Source organism: Larus michahellis, chromosome 2 (assembly GCF_964199755.1).
Source record: "Larus michahellis chromosome 2, bLarMic1.1, whole genome shotgun sequence".
NCBI classification, from domain to species: domain Eukaryota; kingdom Metazoa; phylum Chordata; class Aves; order Charadriiformes; family Laridae; genus Larus; species Larus michahellis.
The window spans coordinates 52,660,929-52,680,368 of record NC_133897.1 but is presented as its reverse complement, the minus strand read 5'-3'; the positions used below and the strand labels follow the sequence as shown (position 1 = coordinate 52,680,368).

The following is a 19,440-nucleotide window of genomic DNA, read 5'->3' as shown; positions in this document are numbered from 1 at the left end:
TCAGGAGTACCAGAAAGCATTCAGCCTTGCGGACTGCCTTGCTTCAGGATTACTACATATATTTTACCACTGCATCATGAGGAAAGTTCCTGCAAGGGCTCTCAGATCAATATATTCACCTCTCAGGTGTTATCTGAGTAACTGAGCAGATGCTGCTGAGAGGCTGAGCGGCGTTCATACCACAGGAGAGAAATACCTGTGTGTATATATCCACATAGGTGACTATAAACGCATCCTCCCGCGAGTGCTTTTTCCCTTTTAGTCTGATTAGACCTCTTCCTTTCTTGCACCTCTGACTGCCTACAAGCAGATACATTTTGCAAGAACTGGAAGTATTTAATATGTATTGAACAGCACAAGAATAAATAAAAACCCCAAACACGTCCACGTAGATAGACTAGATGCATGAGATGATAACGATTGGTCCAATCATGCTTGTCAGTTGTTTGTGGTTTGCGGGCAATGGACGACACTCCAGGAAGCCAACAGAGCTGGGTGGCTGTTGCAGTTCCTCAGCAGCACTTCTCTGCAAAGTCGGGGAGCTGTAGAGAGCGAGGCGAGTCTCCTGCTATGCTGCCGGAGAGTCCGCGGGTAAGTGCGTGCTGCAAAGGTACTCAGCAGAGGTACTGGAGGCAGACATGCAGAGGGGAGTATTTTAGCCCTCACCTTGGAGAGGAGGAGGGAAATATTATCGAACTCAAATGAGAAGTCTGCAGATCTGGATGGGGCTTGACTGTTCCTGGTGGGAGGTAAGCTTAAAGCAAAGCTGGGAGGAAACTTTATAGGATGGAAGTTAAAAGTGCTTCAGGTTTTTAGTCCACTGCGGCAGCTGTGAATGTCAGATTTTGTGAAATATGTGGAAGCGAAGTAGAAGGTAGTTAAAAGTATATTTTGGGAGTCAGCGTTGCAGGAAGGGCACCTGGGATTCTTTTACAATAGCATCCACACTTTCATGATCCTTTCTGAAAATTAGTTTATTGAAAGAAAATGCAAACCAGAAAGACCCGAGTAGTGTTATTGGTTTTGACAATCAATCTTCAAACAAAGAATAAGAAGGAAATTTCCATAGTGCTTCTACTAGCTTTCTCATAGGCTTTGATACTCTTTTACAAAGAGTAAATTTTTCAAAATCATCTCAGATGCTGAGGATCATAAGTCCATCTAATAGTCAGAGGGTTGCCAGCTCTGCCTTCACTTCGGTGCTTTTAGAAACCTTCCCTGATGCTCTCAGACACTTGCAAAGCTCAGCAAGGGCAGGTGGTGAGTGGTTTGGTGTTCAGTTCTTGAGGGGCTTTGGACAGCTGGCTTAGCCACTGGTTATCTGCTCCAATACTGAATTTTACATCCCTGTTCTCCTGTTGCTCAGCGTGTACAGGAGGCCATTGGGAAGGCAACAAGGGAATCCTGGGTGACAGGTTTTTTCATTTTATTGATGTTGCAGAGCTTTCCTTTGTTAGCCAGAAAGAGCAGCTGAGTATCTTCCTCAGTGATCAGGGAAAAGAAAAGCGTGAACTGAGTAATACAGATAAATCATCTGTGGCTGGAGGATGGAGAAAAGTGATCGGAAGGTACACCAGCAAAAATGACCCGGGTCACCAAATGCAGACTGGTGTATGCGTATATTATTCCGGTAACTACACAGTGGTGTTCTGTTTGGACTTCTTAACTTTTCTGGGTGATCATGTATCAGGTGGGTTGTTTTTCCTTCCGTAGCAGCAGTGGCAGCTTTTTTTCCTCCTGTTGTGGACCCACAGCCCCATGTCCCTCCTGGTGAAAAGACAGAAAGTAGCAGAATTGTTTTTTCCTCTTCCACTTTGAACTGTACCATTGCAGTTCTCATCTTTCTGACAGCATTATCAGTTGACGCACACAAAAAAACTTACAGCAGGGAAAATTAGGCTGCAGTTTGAAAGGCATCAGATACTCCACAAAAACACCCATACACTTGCTGCTGTCCAGGAGCGTCTCACTACATAAGAACTTAAATCTCCTCGGTGTTCTTAGCACTCACGGAAAGGCATCGCTCCTTTGAGTATGCTGTTTATGTTTCCGCCCCCCCCCCCAAAAAAAAAAATGTATCTATCTGCTGCTTTTCAGGTGATAAGCCAAACACAGACTCATCTTTCTGAGAGAACTGCTGCAAAAATCACCCGCAATTCAAAAGCAATGCTGAGAGTAGTAGGAAATGCGATGGCTGTTTTGCCTTGCTTTGTTATGTGATTATATGCTATAGAGTTGCACTTCATTTTGGTATGTAAAGGAACTGGCCTTTCAAGCACATGGTCAGAAGATTCTGCTCACCGTTTTATGAGTGAAAAAGCTAGCAATACCAATAACTGGATAAAATAGTTGGAGTCCTGCTATTGTTATGTATAGATTCATATAATGATGACGCTGTCATTACATCTAGCTGATCTTCACAAAGTATCCAAATACCTTTCAAAGCTAGACTGAATAAAGTGGCTATATTAATGAGCTGCCTGAGATTGTTTCTTACCACATCTTCTCCTCAGTCTAATGCAGAAATTTCTGCAGCACAATAGTTTATTTTGATAAGTTGTTGTGGTTTGCTTTAATAAATGTGCTGTGATGAATTTCCCTAAGAGGTAAGAGAGGCAATAGCTTGGGTCGAGAGATTGCACCCAATTTGCAGCTTTGTGGTAGTTCTTAGTTCAGGGTTCTTAGCCCCAGAGCCATCCCTGAGACAGGCCATCTCAATCACTTTGTCCTTATCTTGAAGAGTCTCTGGGAAGGGCAGTTGCTCATCATGATCTTCATTCTGAAACTGGGAGTAGTTGCTTTGAAAAGCAAGGCTAGGGCTGTGGAGGATCTTGAAGAGAAGAAATGGGAACAGATTGCCCAGAGAGGTGGTGGAGGCCCCATCCCTGGAGACATTCAAGGCCAGGCTTGAAGAGGCTCCGAGCAACCTGATCTAGTTAAAGATGTCCCTGCTTACTGCAGGGGGGTTGGGCGAGATGACCTTTAAAGGCCCTTTCCAACCCAACACATTCTATGATTCTGTGATCTTGTATAGGAAGTCGGTGTTGAGGTAGAGGATCCTCTTGCAGCATGGGCTGCTACATATGTATGGTGCGCTGTCCGTATCAGCTGGACCTCCCTAAACTTCATGTCCCAGAAATATGTGCAGCTGCTGTTCAGCCTTGGTGTGACACAGGTGTTATGGACAGAGATCAGACCACCATTGGGTCTGCCTTCCAGGGAGTCATAGCTGATGGGAGGTTTTACATCTCGATTTACATCACAAGGTGACAAATATATTGGTGTGGCTTTACATGGGATTGCCCAGTTTGATCTCTCCCAGCCTTGTATGGCAGAAGCTGAGGCACCAGGCAGCCCTCGGCTTGGTGGTGGGAACACTCGCCTTCCTGCTGCAGCCTGGCAGAAGTGAGTGATTGCAGGTGTGTTGTTTCTGCTGCAGGAGATGGCATGAGGCCTCCAGCTCAAGCTGTGCATTTCTCAGAGCTTGCCTCTTTTCATTCACTGACCTACAGGGAAGGATAAACAGGTGAAGCAGTTTTTGGAAGAAAGGAAGAAGGGATTCCTTCCAGGTATTTGTATTCACAATCGGGGTTATTTTGAGCATATAAGAAGGTGTTAAGTGCTATAGTTGGTATTTTTTTGAGGAAATTTTAAGACTAATAGCTATCAAATGATGAAGAGTGTGATGTAAAGGTGGTTTATTTAGGAGAAAAGTACTTGTCATCCTGCAAAGAGCATTGCAATGACTTTATTTGCCATTCTGTGATGCCTTCCACGATGAAACAGTTTGCTCAGTGGATGAGGAGAGAGCCACGGACATCACCTACCTTGATTTCAATAAGGCACTTAACGTGGTCATCTTAATGACCTGTAGACAAGCTGGTGAGATACAAACTGGACAGATGGACCACAAGATAGTTGGAGAACTGGCTAAAATGCTGAGCTGAAAGGGTGTTGGCTAATGGGTCAAAGTTGAACCAGCAGCTTGGCAGAGGAGGAGTTCTTTGGGGGTCAATACTGGGCCTGATACTATTCAATAAATACTACAGCTTTCAATAATACTATAGCTTTATAAAAATTTGGGAGGGCAGCATTGAATGCACCCTCAGCAAGTATGCAGATGACAACAAAGTGGGAGGAGGGAGATGCTGAAAGGAAGTGCCACCAGAGACTGCAATAAGCTGGAAGATTGGGCCAGCAAGAACTGCATGAGGTTCAACAAAGGTAATTGTTAAATCCTGCACCTGGGACAAGGTAATCCCATGCAGCAGTGGGGGGGGTGTGTCTGGGAGGTCTGACTGCTTGGGGGGCAGCCTTAATGTGTGCCAGCAGTGTGCCCTTACAGCAATGAAAGGAAAACTTGTCATGGCCTGCATCTCCAAGAGTTTTTTTTTTTAGCACCCGTTAGGCCACACCTGGGATGTTGTGTCCAAATTTGGTCTTCCTGGTCCAAGACAGACACTGAAAAATTTGGAGTGGCAGAACCTCTGTTGCTGGAAATATTCAAGGCTCAAATTGATAGGACCATGGATAACCCGGTCTAAGGGCCTGGTTTCAACAGGAGGTTTGACCATAAAATCTCCAGAGATCCCTGCTGACCTGGATGTTTCTGTGATTCAACAGCCACAGTAGACAAAAACTGGAATGTGCACGAGGCTTTCTGCAGTGTCACGCAGAGGTACCAAAACTAGCTCTGGAGGAGCTAACTGCAGCGCTGAAATACTACAGCCTGTAAGCCTGGAAAACCAGGATAAATTTGACTAGAGGGAAGGTCGCACCAACACCTATTTATCACCTATTTATCACCTATTTAAAGCTAGCTTAGATACTTCCCTGTAGCACTGCGTTCGGAATTGCACGCATACCTCAGACTCACATGGTAGCATGCATATCTTTTGCCAATGCCATACAGAAAAACTGCATGAATTCTACCCTTTTACCCCTAAAACAATGTGGGCAGGCTGCTTCTGAATCTGAAACAAAAAAGTTTAGGGCAAAAATACTTAAAAAAACACATAACAAAATACAATGCTGGAACCTCTCACCAGATTAATCAACTTCTTCCTAACCTAGAACCTTCTACACAACTGAAATTAAGTTCAAGTGAGGATAATATTAGATGTGGGAAGGGAAGGAGCTCAGATGCCCAATAACTTGTCTAGGGGAAACTGAATCTGAAAATTAAGTGGAGATAGCTTTTGATACAGAATTCATTATTTTATTGTCAGCTCACTGAACAGAGTGAACTTTTCTTAAGTGAAATTAAGGGGAAAAGAGTTTTAGCCAAAGTAAGAGGCATAAGGAAAATCTGGAGTGGATACTCAATAAGCATTGTTTTATCTGCACTTTTCAGCGTGCTAATGGTACTTAGCAGTGAATGGTGAGATCTCCCACCATGGGGGCTGTAGAAATCATTGAATCACTTTCAGTGACGGTCCTGGTTTGATGGTGCAGAGAGAAAAGAAAGCTCGTAATGGGAATCTCTCTTCAGTGAGTGTTCAAGACCAGGCTGGATGGGGCTTTGAGAAAACTGGAAGGTGTCCCTGCCCATGGCAGGGGGGTTGGAACTAGATGGTCTTTAAGGTCCCTTCCAACCCGAAACTTTCTGTGATTCTATGATTTCCACATCAGTAGCGCAACGAGAAAAATTAACTATTATGTGCTTTATTTTCTTACTCTCACCAAATTCTTAATATTCACCGATTTCAACAGGAAAGATATTTTGGGGATATCTTTTCTGTGAAGATGTATTTGAATTAGTGCTTAATGTTCTAACCTCAGAACCAGAAGCAATAGGGCTAACGAGGCATGCTGCTGTGGCCAGTCTAACAAATCCTGCTGAGAAGCTAGAGGGCAGGTCACTGCCCTGCTGTGGCCATTTGCTCTGGGATCAGAGCTCATATCTGCACAGGGTATCTCCTACACCGCACACGGTTGTATCCGCTTATGTTGGTGCTATTTTGGGCTTCTCTCCAGCATGCTCTACTGACTCCAGGTGTATTTTACTATTTTTTTTTCCCTGTACATCTATCATGTAGGGCTCATAATATAATTCAGGACTGTCCTGTTAGTCTGTTTTCAGCTAAGAGGAGCTCATAAGAACTATAGTGAATAATGACGTAAAATATTTGGTGCTTATGCTTTCCAGTGATCGGAAAGATGTACAGAACATCAAATAACCTGGAAGCTAATTGATAATTTATTGGTTTCAATTCTATTTTTTTATAGATTGGCCCAAAGACCAATGAAGCATAGGGGCCCAGTTGCATGGTGTCCTGTGCAACACGACAGCACAGGGCACTCCAAAACCAAATAAGCAGATTTGAACTGGCAAAACAGAATTATGGCCGCAAGCAGCATGGCCCAAGATTTCCTTGGGAGTCCTGTGTCAACGAAATGGGGAGAAAGGCTAAGAGAAAGCAAGTTAGGAGGATGGTGGGATAAAGGGCAGTTGTGGGTATTCTTCCCACAGCCCAGAACAGCAGTCCTTACTGTAGGCGTTTCTACACCTGTCTGGCTGGACTCTCTGGCTGCATCCTTAAACTTTTCAGCTGAACTTAAAATAGGTGAAAGTCTTAAAAAAAATGCACCGGTAATGAGCTTATTCCCAACACAATTAGCTTCACACTTTGGCAAATGCAATGAAGGTCTTAGTTTTAACACACATGCTTCTCATTAGCTCAGAACAGAAACCTCCAGATTTAACAGCAAAAGAAACCGTTTCAACCCAAGCAATTTGACGTAAGAGAGCACTTGCATGCGTACAGCACCTCGTTCCGTTATGCAGTCTTTAGCTGTGCCGATCAGGACAGGCTCTTGCAAATCAATGTACTTTATGAACGCAGCGTGGATCCATTCCCTTGCAGTAAATTCCTCATTTCTGAAAAAGACAGGAAGAACCCTGAATTCCCGTGTAACCCAACTGTAGCAGTGAAGTCACGTATTTCATTGTGCTTATGCCGAGGTAGGAAAACATCTTCGTTATCAGTCTAGCAGTACTGGTACTAAGCTTTTCTTTCTGTACTGCTCCTAGGCAGACACTCTTAGACTAATGCAGAGAGGTTTGTTCCTCTGCCAACACAGACAATGCATTTTAACATACTAAATTTCATGAATAGCTGTATGTGTATATCCAGCATGAAACCGATCATTAGTAACATGATTTTTTCCATGTGCTGATGATGACGTTTATATTACCTCTGCAGTCAGAAAGCAAACAAAATATACAATCTGTGAAAATAAAACAGTATTAGCAATTGCAGTAAACATTTTGAGGGTGAGTAGCAATAGACTTGTGCTGTAATCTCTTTTAAAAAGAAATCCTTCCTCATAACATGCTGCCTGCCTCAGCAGGCAATTAGTGAGAGGCTAGTATGGAATTCAAATTTCACGATGAGCACTGTATTTTCAGGTGAAGGGAAGGGCTTTTTCTTCTTGGAAAGACATATATGCGTATAGGATCAGCATGGTACTGCATATATGATTTCATTCTCTGCAGTCTAATGTCATCCTTATGGCAGGAGTAATGCATCTCCTCGTCAATCAGCTCCCCCCTCCATTTTTTTTTTTATCCTGATGGGAACAAGCTCTGATAGCGAGTGAATTGCTGTGCTGGACTCCCAATGAAAGGCGTATATCCTGAAAAACCTACTGGCATGCGACAGATGTGAACTAGTAAAATCCTGCAGAACAAGATAGTATTAAAGTTGGTGATAGGCGGCTGGAAACGTGCAGTTGTTAAAAATAAGTAAGACACCACATCAAAAAGGTCCATTTAGACTGGAGTCTGCACAGTTGTCTTTTGTATGCAGTTTGGATTGCTCCTCCCAGCCTCAGTGACAAACACTGAGGCCAAAGCAGAGCGTCAGTAGAAAACAGAAGTAGGTGTGGGGAAAGTTAGGCAAATTATTAGGGCTAGAACGGTTGTTTTCTGGATTTGTGATCTCTCCCCCGCACACTATCAAAGAAGTACAGCAGATTTTCACGGGGATTTAGATTTTGTTTTGTTTGCAGTACTTCTCTGTTGAAAGATCTGGATTATGGTAAGAGCTGAATAGAAATTTGAGGTGGCTTTATTGATACGCTATAATTCAACATGGAATGAGGTACATCTTCCAAAGGAGGGAAAGGTAGTGAGATAGACCAAAGGGGAAAGAGACTTTCTCCACATCACTCTGCCTCAGGTACTTTTAAGCAAATTTCTTCTGAGTAATAATGCCCAGGGATGGTAGCTTGCAAAGAGGGCATTATTTCCCCTTAAATTGGAAAAGGGAACTCAGAGGAGGCCACCAGATGTATTTCCACTTTTCAGAGGAGCTTGAATTTATATCTCTGCTGTGCAAAGATGTGTGAAATGAGGAATTGCAAGTCTCATTTTTCTCCCTATACTTTTCCAAAATGTTATTTCAGATGTGTCGCAGGCAGTATTTCTCACTCAGAGGATGCCTTGCACCTCCTGGGTGACGGCCACAAATCACAACCGCTTCAGAACCCAGACAGAGATGTTTATAGAAACCTATTATCTACAAAACATTTTTGGCTGTTATTGATGCTGAAACTTTTTCATTTTGTAGATGATCAATATCTTTCTATTCAGGTGCTTGAAATAGTAAGGCACATTAAAAATATGAGTCAAAAATATAATTTTGTTGGTAGCAGCTAGAGTTACTTATCTAACTACATACTGTCTTTCAGCTATTCCTATTAGCAGCTGATCTTTTGCTTAATGATAAATTGCAATTAACCTGCAATTAACCGCTTAATAACGGATCCAGCCAGTCTTGCATACTAGGACCAGGCCCATAGCTGGCACTGGGAGGGACTCTGAGCAGATCTGGGCTTTGGGTAAGGAGCACAAGATGCAGTGGATGATGTTCTCCCTGTATCTCATCCTTTTACGTAGGAAGCAGACAGTGCCCTTGCTTGAGGACACTGCTTTGACCCATGCTAAGAAAAAGCCTGAGGAACAGGTGACCAACACCAACCCCACAAGTACATCTGCTAAAACCGTTTCTTTCACAGTCAAGCGTACATGGCAATATGGTATTTTCCCCAGTTTAGGAAAGCATAGATTATATCAGATTAGTTGTCAAGAAACTGAACTTTGTTTAATCTGACCAGCCACCTGATACCTCTACTGCAGGATTTTGGAAGGCGGTTTCAGTGCAATTTCCAGAAGACCTGACCACCGGATCTGCATACCTCCTACAGTCCACTTCTGAATTAACACTCAAAATCCTCGAGTCCTGGTGCAATAAATATAGAAAAGCAAACCACCTAGGTTGCCATGGTTATTCTGTGTACATCTCTGTGTTCGGAACACCTGAAAAATCACTAATGGCATGTATTATGCCTGAACGTAAAGGACACCGATCTCTTTTCTCAAGGACTTTTCACACAATCCAGAGCAAAGGAGTGCTGATGCTACTCAGATCTCAGGACAAGTAGTCCTTGAAATCTGGGCTGGACTCTCAAATATTATTAAACAGCCTTGGTCCATGACACTGTTGGTATAGTGCAAATTCAAACTAGGTGAAGGACTGATCCAGGTGATACAATCATACTGTGAAAACCCACTATCACACTACTTCTAGATTTGGCGGTGTTGCTAAGACCATCAGCAATTACTCATAACTTACAAAAAACACGCATTTCTAGCACCTGTTCTTAAATTCAGCTGGTGTGTGATGTTCGAAAATAACCGCGTTCTGCCACCAGCTCAGTACATTGCTAGTGAAAATCTAAACATACATCTTGAATCTATTCTTTGAACCATAGTGAGAGAAACATACTCCAGTGATTATACATGCTATTGCTAAATCTTGGGCAAAATTGCATCAATTTAGCAGGGAAATTGAATTGTAATCATGTGTATTAAGCTTTCTATATCTATCTAGAGCTTGACACTAACTTTATCTTAGATAATGGGATGTCCCAGACCATACTCTGGTATTTCAATATTTGTTTTAATCCTGGGTCAGTGCAAGGATTGAAGATTTGCAGAATGCAAACATATGGAAAGAAGTCAACCTGGAAAGCCCCGTTTATGATGACTGCTTGGGAAAAAAACATTGTTATTTATCAACAATATAATGTAATTTTTATATGTATCGACAATGTGTATCAACAATATTATACATATTAACATATGTATTAACTTATTATAGGTATCAACAATATTATATAACTTGAAAAAACTCCACACATTCAGACGCAACCTGTAGTTCTTTAAGATATCTTGACTTTCTTCCCACTGTTAATCAGGATGTATTTATTCTAGAACAAGACCTACAAGAAGCCAAGACAACATGATTAACTCGAGAAGGTACAGGACTTGATTTAAGGATATCTTTGCTTTATATCTGTCTTTGAAACATGGAGATTTCATTTTTTTAGCTTTGGCACAGGGAGAATGATATGTATACCTTTCAACAGAGCTTTGAGATCAGCTCCAGAAAGATACTAGATAAGAGCTAAGCATTATTATTATGATCAATTTTTGATATTATCTGAACTGCTCTTTAGCTGTTAGCCACTGTAAAAATCACAAAATGCAAGAAGACAGTCCCCATCACATACCAGTCTGTTGTGAAGTACCACAGAACGGTACATCTCTTGTGTTTTCTTAACCAAATGTGAAGCAACAGGATGTAGTCAGTTAAAATGTTCTTATGTAAGATTATAAGTAAATGTCGATTGTTAACACCATTTGTTTTCAAAACTGTTAAATACAACTGTGTGTTCCGACAGAAATGAGTTAAGCCAGCAGGAGGGCAAAACTGATCTTGCAGAGACTCCTCACAGAGACTCAGTCCTGCAGGAAGACGTCTTGTACCACATGCACCATCCAGCAATCATCGCTGCCGATGAGCCTTTGATACTGACGTTTTATTAAAAAAATCTCCTAGTTCCATTTTGCTAGCACCGTAGAGGTGTAGCAAAGGCACCGAGTGCCAAGATCCAGATGCTGAGCTACAAGTCTTGGCAGAAAGCAGGACTGAGACGTGGTGCTGGGCTTTAGGGTGAGCTTCTTCTCATCCCTTACATTTGGATGTCTGTACTTTAACCATATCCAAACCCACACTTAGTCAGTTACAGTATGGATCACATTTTGCTCCTGTCCTACCCTGTTTTCTCAATACACTCTTTCAAATGATCCCCTCTGCTCTGGGGAATAACCTTTCCAAATGAGCGTCTTTGTCATCTGCGGGGCTTACACCTGTGTGTAGACTTGATCATTTTAGGCAGCAGAAGAATGTAACCCTTCAGAAACAGGATGCTTTGAAGACCTCCTCTGGCTAAGAAATAGCTGCGAATTGGAGGATCCTGTGATGCAACTAAAAATCTTCCTGAGGCTGCGGGCTTATGGGCAGCCCTGCCCTCACGTAGCTGAGGCTCATGTTTATCGCTTCATTGTAGGCTTGAAGGAGGAAGTAAGGCAATGACTCTTTAAAATATCAGGTGTTTTCCTCTTTGTTCTTAGAGCTTACACAAAATGAAGAGCCAGGTAAACAACACTTGAAGAGTGGAGATAAACCCTAATCTGTACGTATACACAGAATGAACAAAAGCCTTGGTTTGCAATGCTCTTAAAACAATGTTTGCAACTTTAGAAAAAAAAAATATCCATTTGTCTGGTTGTTTTATTTTGAAGACATTTTAAAGCTTTTCTGCACAACTGTTTTCATTATTGTTATTTGTAATTTCCTAGTACAGGAAAACATTGTTCCTTCCTTTTTCATATTGCTATCCTGTAGTTCTACACTGGCTCCTAAAATTGGGAGGCAATTCTTTTTGTTTTCATCCATCTTTGTGTGTATGTTTCGTATCATCCAATCCCTGTAAAGACCAGAAGGATAAGTTTGTTCTCTTTTGTAAGATACAGCTAGGATGGTAAGTAATTATTTTTAGGAAGGTTCCATGGTTTCCATTTTTGTGTAAAACCAGCGAAAAATCTCAAACAAAAGAGGACTAACTCAACATATTTTTCCATCCCACTTGTTCTTCAATAGGCTGGATTTAGACTAAGAAGTATCGGTATAATGATGACACAGCCTGCAAGACATGAGTCAATGAGCCAGGGAATGAGTTAGAGGAGTCACTGAAAGTTGTTTGAAAAAAGGTGATATCTAAATGTAAACACACACTTGATATTTCATATTTTTAATTTGCAATGTTTTCCTTTAAGCAGAAGTTTATACTTCAAACTTCAGGTGTGTGTGGTTATTTTGAAATGAAGAGACTTCTGCAATTATTCTAGTGGCGTAGCCTACATTACCATAACACAGCATGAAATTAGAGCAAATTGAAAAACAATTACAGTGCTCTAAACAGAAAGCATCTCTGAGACTAACTGTTTGTGAAACAAATGCACATTTTAAACAGACTTTTGTTAAATAATATTTGCATTTTGCACTGCCTCCAACCTAGACTAGTTCAATGCAGAAATGTCAGTTCTGACAAACACTCATTTTTCCATTTTATTAAGTCTGTCAAAACCAGAAGTCTTTGATTCGAATTGAACTTTTTTCCCCTCCAAATTCAAATGAAACTTCTCAGTTGGGTGCAATGCAGGCTGCAGACGCTGCTTCTGCAGAACCCAACTGTCAGAACACGTGAAAATGTGTGTGAAGCCTGCCAGTCCCTCGGCAGACATACATGGAGGGATACATTTTGCAAACGCTTGTAGTACAGATAGTAGAGCTCACTGTTTGGCAGAGACTATGAGTGGTCATTGTTTTAGACAAATCAGGGTGTTTTGGGGTTTTTATATCAGTTGATACAATGTTGATGTAACATAATGGTTACTGATGAACCTGGTTTGGAAAACAGTATGCAACAAAGGGAATGAGGCAGTGACAGGCTGTTCTGGATTGCTAAATCAGGTGCAAACTAGAAACATGCATTTTACCACTGCCAAATGCGAAGTTGTTTATCTAAGAACCAAATAGGAGCACAATGCTGACGGAGGCAGTTCAGTGAGGAGCCACAAGTACAACTGGGATGAAGAGAGAATAAGTATCTTCTGTCTTTTATCTCTACTTATCTCCAGGTATCTATAGGGAAAGACAAAATTTAACAAAGGATTTTTAAATCTGAAGCAGATTTTTTTTTTAAACCAGACGCACATACTATGCCTGGAAGCTGAGGCTGTACAAATTCTGTCTAGAAATGTGGTTCACCCTTTTTGTTTTTTTTTTTTTTTTTTTTTTAAACAGTAGAATAATTAACAGTAAAATAGAGAAACAAATTCCTGAAGGCTGGAATGAATATGCATTGACTGGGAAAATTTTGACAGAGACCGCATAGTTTTTGTAAATGACACGCTGTGGCCTGAAGGGAGCAGTCCAGGGAAGTCCTGTGGGCTGTGCCGCACAGAAAGCCACAGGAAATGCATGTGATGGCCTTCGCCGCACTTGGTAACTGCTGAATCTTGAATGCACGAGAATCTTTTTGCTGACCCTATTTCTGAAAGAACCTGGCATTTGGCCTCTTGGCAATCTACCTCCTTTGTCAAACTAAAACACAGCTATTTTTGGCAATTGTCCCCAGGCTCTTGGCACCAGCAGATGTCTCTTTAACTGCTGTGGCATTCAAATGAAGTGGTTGACCATCATCATTGCCTCATGGCTGTTCAAAGCACATGCCCAGCAGAAGTTTAGCCAAGTAGTGAGAGGCTTAACACAGAGTAAGACTAAACCTTGCTCCAAAATTTGAGCAATATCACTGGACTGGCAGTAGCTAGAGGGGCTAGGAAGGCACAGAAACAAGAATGCCTCGTTGAGGAGAAACTCTCTGCCTTTGTATGCGCAGAGGAATAGAGGAAGCCCTCTATTGGCATTTCTACTTACACCAGCTGACACTGGCAAAGGGGAAGCATGGGGGAAGATAATTTCTTAGATAGCTTAATACCGCTCGCAGTGGTCTCTTCTGTTGTTCCTCCTCTGCTGTGAGACATTTTCCAGCTCCTGGAGACTTCTGTATCTCATGTCTCCAGTGAAATTCTGTATATAGGCTTATGTCATATAATTAGTCAGTCTCTTGTAAGACCTGCATTTGATCTCATTCCATGTGCCTCCTGTTAAATTCTGGCCAAAGGACTTGTTAGTTGTATTTCAGGTCAGTAGGTTATGGCTCGGTGAATGTCAGTACAATAGGAAACCTCATTTCACCAGAAAGCAGCGTTTCCTCTGTGAAACACGCCCTGTGTCATGTTATACTCTGTGTTCGTCATGCAATGATGTTTCAGTGGGATGTCTCTAGTACTGGGGATCTGATAATCTCCTACCAGCTGCTGGTAGCTTTTCCCATGAAGTTTAATGAAAGTGAGATTTCCTGCAGAATCTTACAATGAAGGGATTTAGTGATGACTGCAGAATTCTGCAGAAACCTGCATTTCAGTGTCTCAGTTGCTCATTTGCAGACAGAAATAGGTCTCTCGCTGTCACGTTAATAGGAATGTCTGAGGAAAATATCAGTTATCTGACTTCTGCTTATCTGTTCCTTGCTGCCTTCAGTTCATGTTTCACTGCCGGGCTCCAAAGGGTGACAGCGAGGTGTCCTTCCTCTCCACGTGCAGCCTTGATGCTGGGGCTGCTCGCACCAACCCACGTTTCCAGAGCATTGCCTTTTGGGCTGTGGCACTTTTTAAACTTTAAATATGCATTTTAAATTAAAACAGTGTGATAATGCCGCTCTTTAGAGACATCTTTTCGAATTAAAAGCCTAACAACTTGGGGAAACTGATGGAACAGCTATTGCTAATCCCTTCTGGCTTGCACAGTTGTGAAGCTGAAATGCAATATCTCGGAAACGGGAACAGAACTGGGAGGAACTCGTTGGTTTCTGATGCAAGAGCTGCAGTGTGCCAACCAGCAGCGCCTTTGAGAAAAAGCTCTTTCATTGCAACCCATTTTGCTTCTCATAATGCACTGGAATGAGTTGTCCGCGTAATTCCGAAACACAGTTTCAAGCAGAAAAGGTCAGTAAGTTCCAACACCCAACACATCAATTTGACGTACGGCAGTTATATTTATGTTGACTACAATAAAATATCTGGAGTCTTAGATGCATTGGAATAGCTAGAGAATAACTGACTTTCCCATGTATAAAGAGATCTTGATAACTGTAGGTGCGAATGCTTAGAAATATTGCTAAGAAACAGCAAAAAATATCTGAGTTGCGTCACAGATGTTCATTCCCCATTGTGAGCAAAACCGGTTTATAAACTTTTATAGGTATTTCCTCTTTTCCACAGAAGAAATTGCTGCTAAAGAATTTTTTTCCCATCACAGCTTTTGGCAGTACGTGCTACCTAAAAATGAAAATAAGCTGAAACACCAGTCGTACAAAGAGACAGAGGAACCACTTTGTGAAGTCAGCAACACTGCAACATTAAGAGAAAAACTGAAAAAACTCACTCGTGAGAAAAACCCCTCTTGTATTGTGGGATTCACCGGTGAAATGGATGGCACACCAGAGTCAGTTTTAAATTATAGTTGGGGTAGCAGTAGCAGTATAACTGGGATAGTACAGAGCCCAGCACTGATCGGTTTCCCCCACTTCTTTTCTGTGACTGTAGTGTGGACATCCCCTTGATACTTTCATAGATACAAACGTGCTTCAGGATAACACCCTACCTGAACTCTTCCCCTCCCACATGATCTTGTAGTACTTAAAAATCCTACCAGAAGTTACATTTAGAATTATAAAATTATATTTAATCTCTCTTTGAAACAGGAATATATTAAAAATGTATAGCATACTTATTAAACTATTAACTTTCATCTAGCCTCAGCTCGGGCCAGGCAGGTTTATTTGCACTAACCCAGGATGTCCTTTCCTAACATTTTCTAACAGCCTGTTTTGTAACACCTGTTTGGCAAGTATTAGATATGAAATGGCCCTGAGCACCAGAACAGCACTGCCCACGTGTCTGGCAGGATCTGAGCAGGATCTCTATGGAGGCTGGGTATCCATGGTGTTTAATCCCTTACTCAGGTAAACTGTCCATGGAGAAGAAGGAGTTGACTGTCATGTGTGCAAAACTCATCTCTTGGTAACAAACAAAATTTGTAGCTTTGATAGAGCAGCATATGGTTATTATCTGGCTCTGGAAAGGGCAGATTTGTGTTGCAAATAAACAAACTGATGAATGAGTAGCAGAATTTGAACAATGTCTCTGATCTTCACTGAAAAAGCATACAGATGCTCAGAAGAGAGGACAACTAGTAACACAGAGAGCTCAAAACCACCACAATCATGTCATTTCTCTAACGATCTCTTCTTCCCACATATTACTAACTCATGCTAGCTAGGGTACGGCTAGCAACGTCCTAAGGATTAGAGCATCCTTTCCACCTAACCTTCTCAGCCATTTTTCTCTAGGCTGGGGGACGTTTGGATAAAAACTCCTGGTTACAGCTTGTGCCAGCTATGAGATTCCAGGATTATCCCTTGAGCAAGATCTAGGAGGAAAGCTCTGCTGGCTTTTCAGGCGAGCCCTCTCATTCCTACCTTATCTTAGTCTTTATGTGTTCTTTTATTTCTAGAATATGTACAAGGAAGATTTCAGGAACATGACTGAAGAGAACAGGAACAGCAGTGACCCCTCCTCTGCCTTCACTCACAACAACACCATGAGTGCCATACTGATTACTGTCTACTCAGTTGTCTTTGCTGGAGGTGGGATTGGGTCCATCACAATGTCGTTTGTGCTGGTCAAGATGAACACTCTGTCCGTGACCACTACAGCCATCATTAACCTGGTCGTTGTGCACAGCCTCCTCGTCTTCACGGTGCCCTTCCGCCTGCACTACTATGTCAACAAGAAGTGGGTATTCAAGATGCCATTTTGCAAAACAGTGAGTGCAATGGTGCACATCCACATGTACCTGACCTTCCTATTCTATGTGATCACGCTGGTGATCCGGTGGCTCATCTTCTTTCAATGGAAGATCAAGGTAGAGTTTTACAGGAAGCTGCACGCCATTGCAGCAAGCGCTGCTGTGTGGCTCTTCGTCATGGTCTTTGTGGTGCCAGTCTTGTACTTTGAGTATGGACGCTCAGGCTCATATGAAATTACAACATGCTTTATGTTCCACCAAGAACTACAGCAGGGGAGCGTGAGAGCCCTGAACTACACCATAATTGTAGTTGTCGCCTGCATTACTTGTGTCCTCTTGGGCCTGCAGATTTTCATCCTGGTAAAAGTGTCAAGAAAACTTTCCACCTCCTTCTGGTCACACCAAGAGTTCTGGGCCCAGGTGAAAAACTTGATTTTCATCTGCGTCATCATAATTTGCTTCCTTCCCTATCACCTCTTTAGGGCCTACTACATACAGCACGTGAGTGAATTTGGCCAGTTAGAAAGCTACAATGAAGTTTTTTTGAGTCTGACTGCCCTCAGCTGTCTGGACCTGCTGTCGTTTGTGCTGAGTGGAAGTCGCCTCTTTAAGCAAAAGATGGGTGTTCTCCGTAGCAGGTTGTCTTGCTGCTAGCATCCACATGGACCTGGACCTGGCGGAGCACCGTGCTGGACAGGCATGGCAAATCCACTCCTCAGCAAGTCAGCGTGGGCACTGGAAACAGCGCAGCAAACTCGCACAGGGCTCTGCGCAGCTGCTCCCCGAAATAATGGGGCAAATTGCCTCCAGTGTCACAGGTGGTAAACTGTTGGAGTACTTCTGGGATTTCCTCATCACGCTACCTACTGGGTTGCAGATGCACCTGGAAGAAAGGAAGGAAAGGGCACGGGCTTTTCTGTCTTACTATGTTTACATCAAAGTTTGTGAAGTCAAAGGCAGTAGGAAGAGACTTCAAGAGAATTTGCAAAGTATGTAGAAACACAAAGAGAAAAGCAGCTTTTTATGGAATAAAGTACAGATTTTTGAAACATAAAGATCTATGTAATTTTCCGCATATATTTCTTATTTATTTCCCACAAGGTCTCATAAAAACCAGGGAAGCTATTGTTCCTCCTGAGTAGGTCTGTTCCTTCACTGTAAAGACAAGTGTAACTTTCTAAGCGAACAATTATACCAACTCTTTAAAAACAAACCAGAAACAAATACTTATTTCATAAAAGATTTTCTCAAAATCACCTTTTGGAGATGGTATCATTGCAGCAGAAAAGAGTTTTGTTCTCTTCCCCACATTATGAAAATGTTTCTAACTACAAAAATTTCACGTTGTTACTGAAATGAACATTGTGAGTTCAAATAAAAGCAAGTATTTTTATTTACGGAATTGTTCAATTTAAAAAAATATTAAACAGTGATGATCATTTTATTTAGATCATTTAGACAGCAGTTGTCTTCTCTTCAAAAGTCAAATATTTTAGGTGTCCAAGGTAACAATGACTTTTTTTCTCATATGTTGACTTTGTGAAATTCTGAAGTTTATAACTAATTACTCACAGTATGTTTAGCTTCAAATCAATTCTATAAATTTAGTACTCTGCAGTAGTAGAAGAAATTAAAACGTTACTGCTTGAATTGGAGGGATGGAAAAAGGTAATAAACCTGGTATAGCGAAAAAGCTTATTATATCTTAGTGAGGCATTGTGAGCTGCTATCTCTAAAGACAGAATCAAATTCCTCTTAAAAAGAGCAAAACTTCAGCAGAATAATTTTGTGAAAGACATTCAGGCTTTCATAGCTCATCTGCTTTACACTCATCCCCAAAAGAGAGTATAAATTCCTGGCTTCTGTAACCCAGCAGCAATGGCTAATTTATCTTTCTTCTTCTTGCCATCCGCATAAGGTCACATTTTTTCATCTAGAGTCAGTGGAATAATATTTTAATCATTTGAAAAATTAGAGGTTATCAGCTGATTGATTTCCCGCGACAGTCTCTCCTCGCGATGCTGTTGAAGGCCACCTTTTCATACTTCAGATTATTTCCATTCCTTTGTACTTTACTTTCAACACCTCGTGCTCATCAGACAGAAAGCAAATGGTGATTAAAATCAAATAATTCATTTTGCTGTACCTGTACAATCTTACTGCTATGCTTGTGTCTTTTTGTCCCACCAAAGATGGTTACTTTATAGATGGTTGCTTTTATTTTCTATAGTCTCTCTTCCTTGTCTTCCTTCTGGCTTCAAGCTCCTCTGTATGTCTCAGGAGGTCTGATCATGAGAAAGTATTTTCAGGTCAGAGTGTAAGTAATGCTATATAACACTGTAAGTTGGAAATCACTGAAGTTCATAACAGAAGTGAGGTGTGGGGGTGCTCTCATGGACTACCCTTGGCAAATAGCCTGAGTCACAACAGCTGTTAAGACAGCAATGTGAGAGCTTGCAGTGTGTGTGGATCTGAGCCAAAACTGTCTGAGAAGGTGTTTGCCCCAGAAGGGTCACAGCAAAGAGGAAGATGACTACCAGCCAGATTCAACAGTAGTCGGGGAACTACGAAGACTTTCATAACATGGAAAGAGTCA

At 41.7% G+C, this 19,440-nt stretch overlaps 1 protein-coding gene across 1 annotated transcript; it reads left to right on the top strand.

Annotated features, from left to right (window-relative positions):
• Nucleotides 1-701: 701 nt before the first annotated feature.
• LOC141738281 (putative G-protein coupled receptor 141) lies at nt 702-17,498 on the top strand. Its single transcript, XM_074573491.1, has 2 exons — nt 702-749; nt 16,551-17,498. The coding sequence occupies exons 1-2, from the start codon at nt 702-704 to the stop codon at nt 17,496-17,498; spliced, it is 996 nt and encodes a 331-aa protein (XP_074429592.1).
• The last annotated feature ends 1,942 nt before the right edge of the window (nt 17,499-19,440 follow it).

Excerpts from the sequence above, each read along its gene's own strand:
- LOC141738281 (XM_074573491.1), top strand. The coding sequence starts at position 702 with ATGAGAAGTCTGCAGATCTGGATGGGGCTTGACTGTTCCTGGTGGGAG. Across the intron at positions 750-16,550 it reads TTGACTGTTCCTGGTGGGAG|AATATGTACAAGGAAGATTT; the intron begins GTAAGCTTAAAG and ends TTTTATTTCTAG.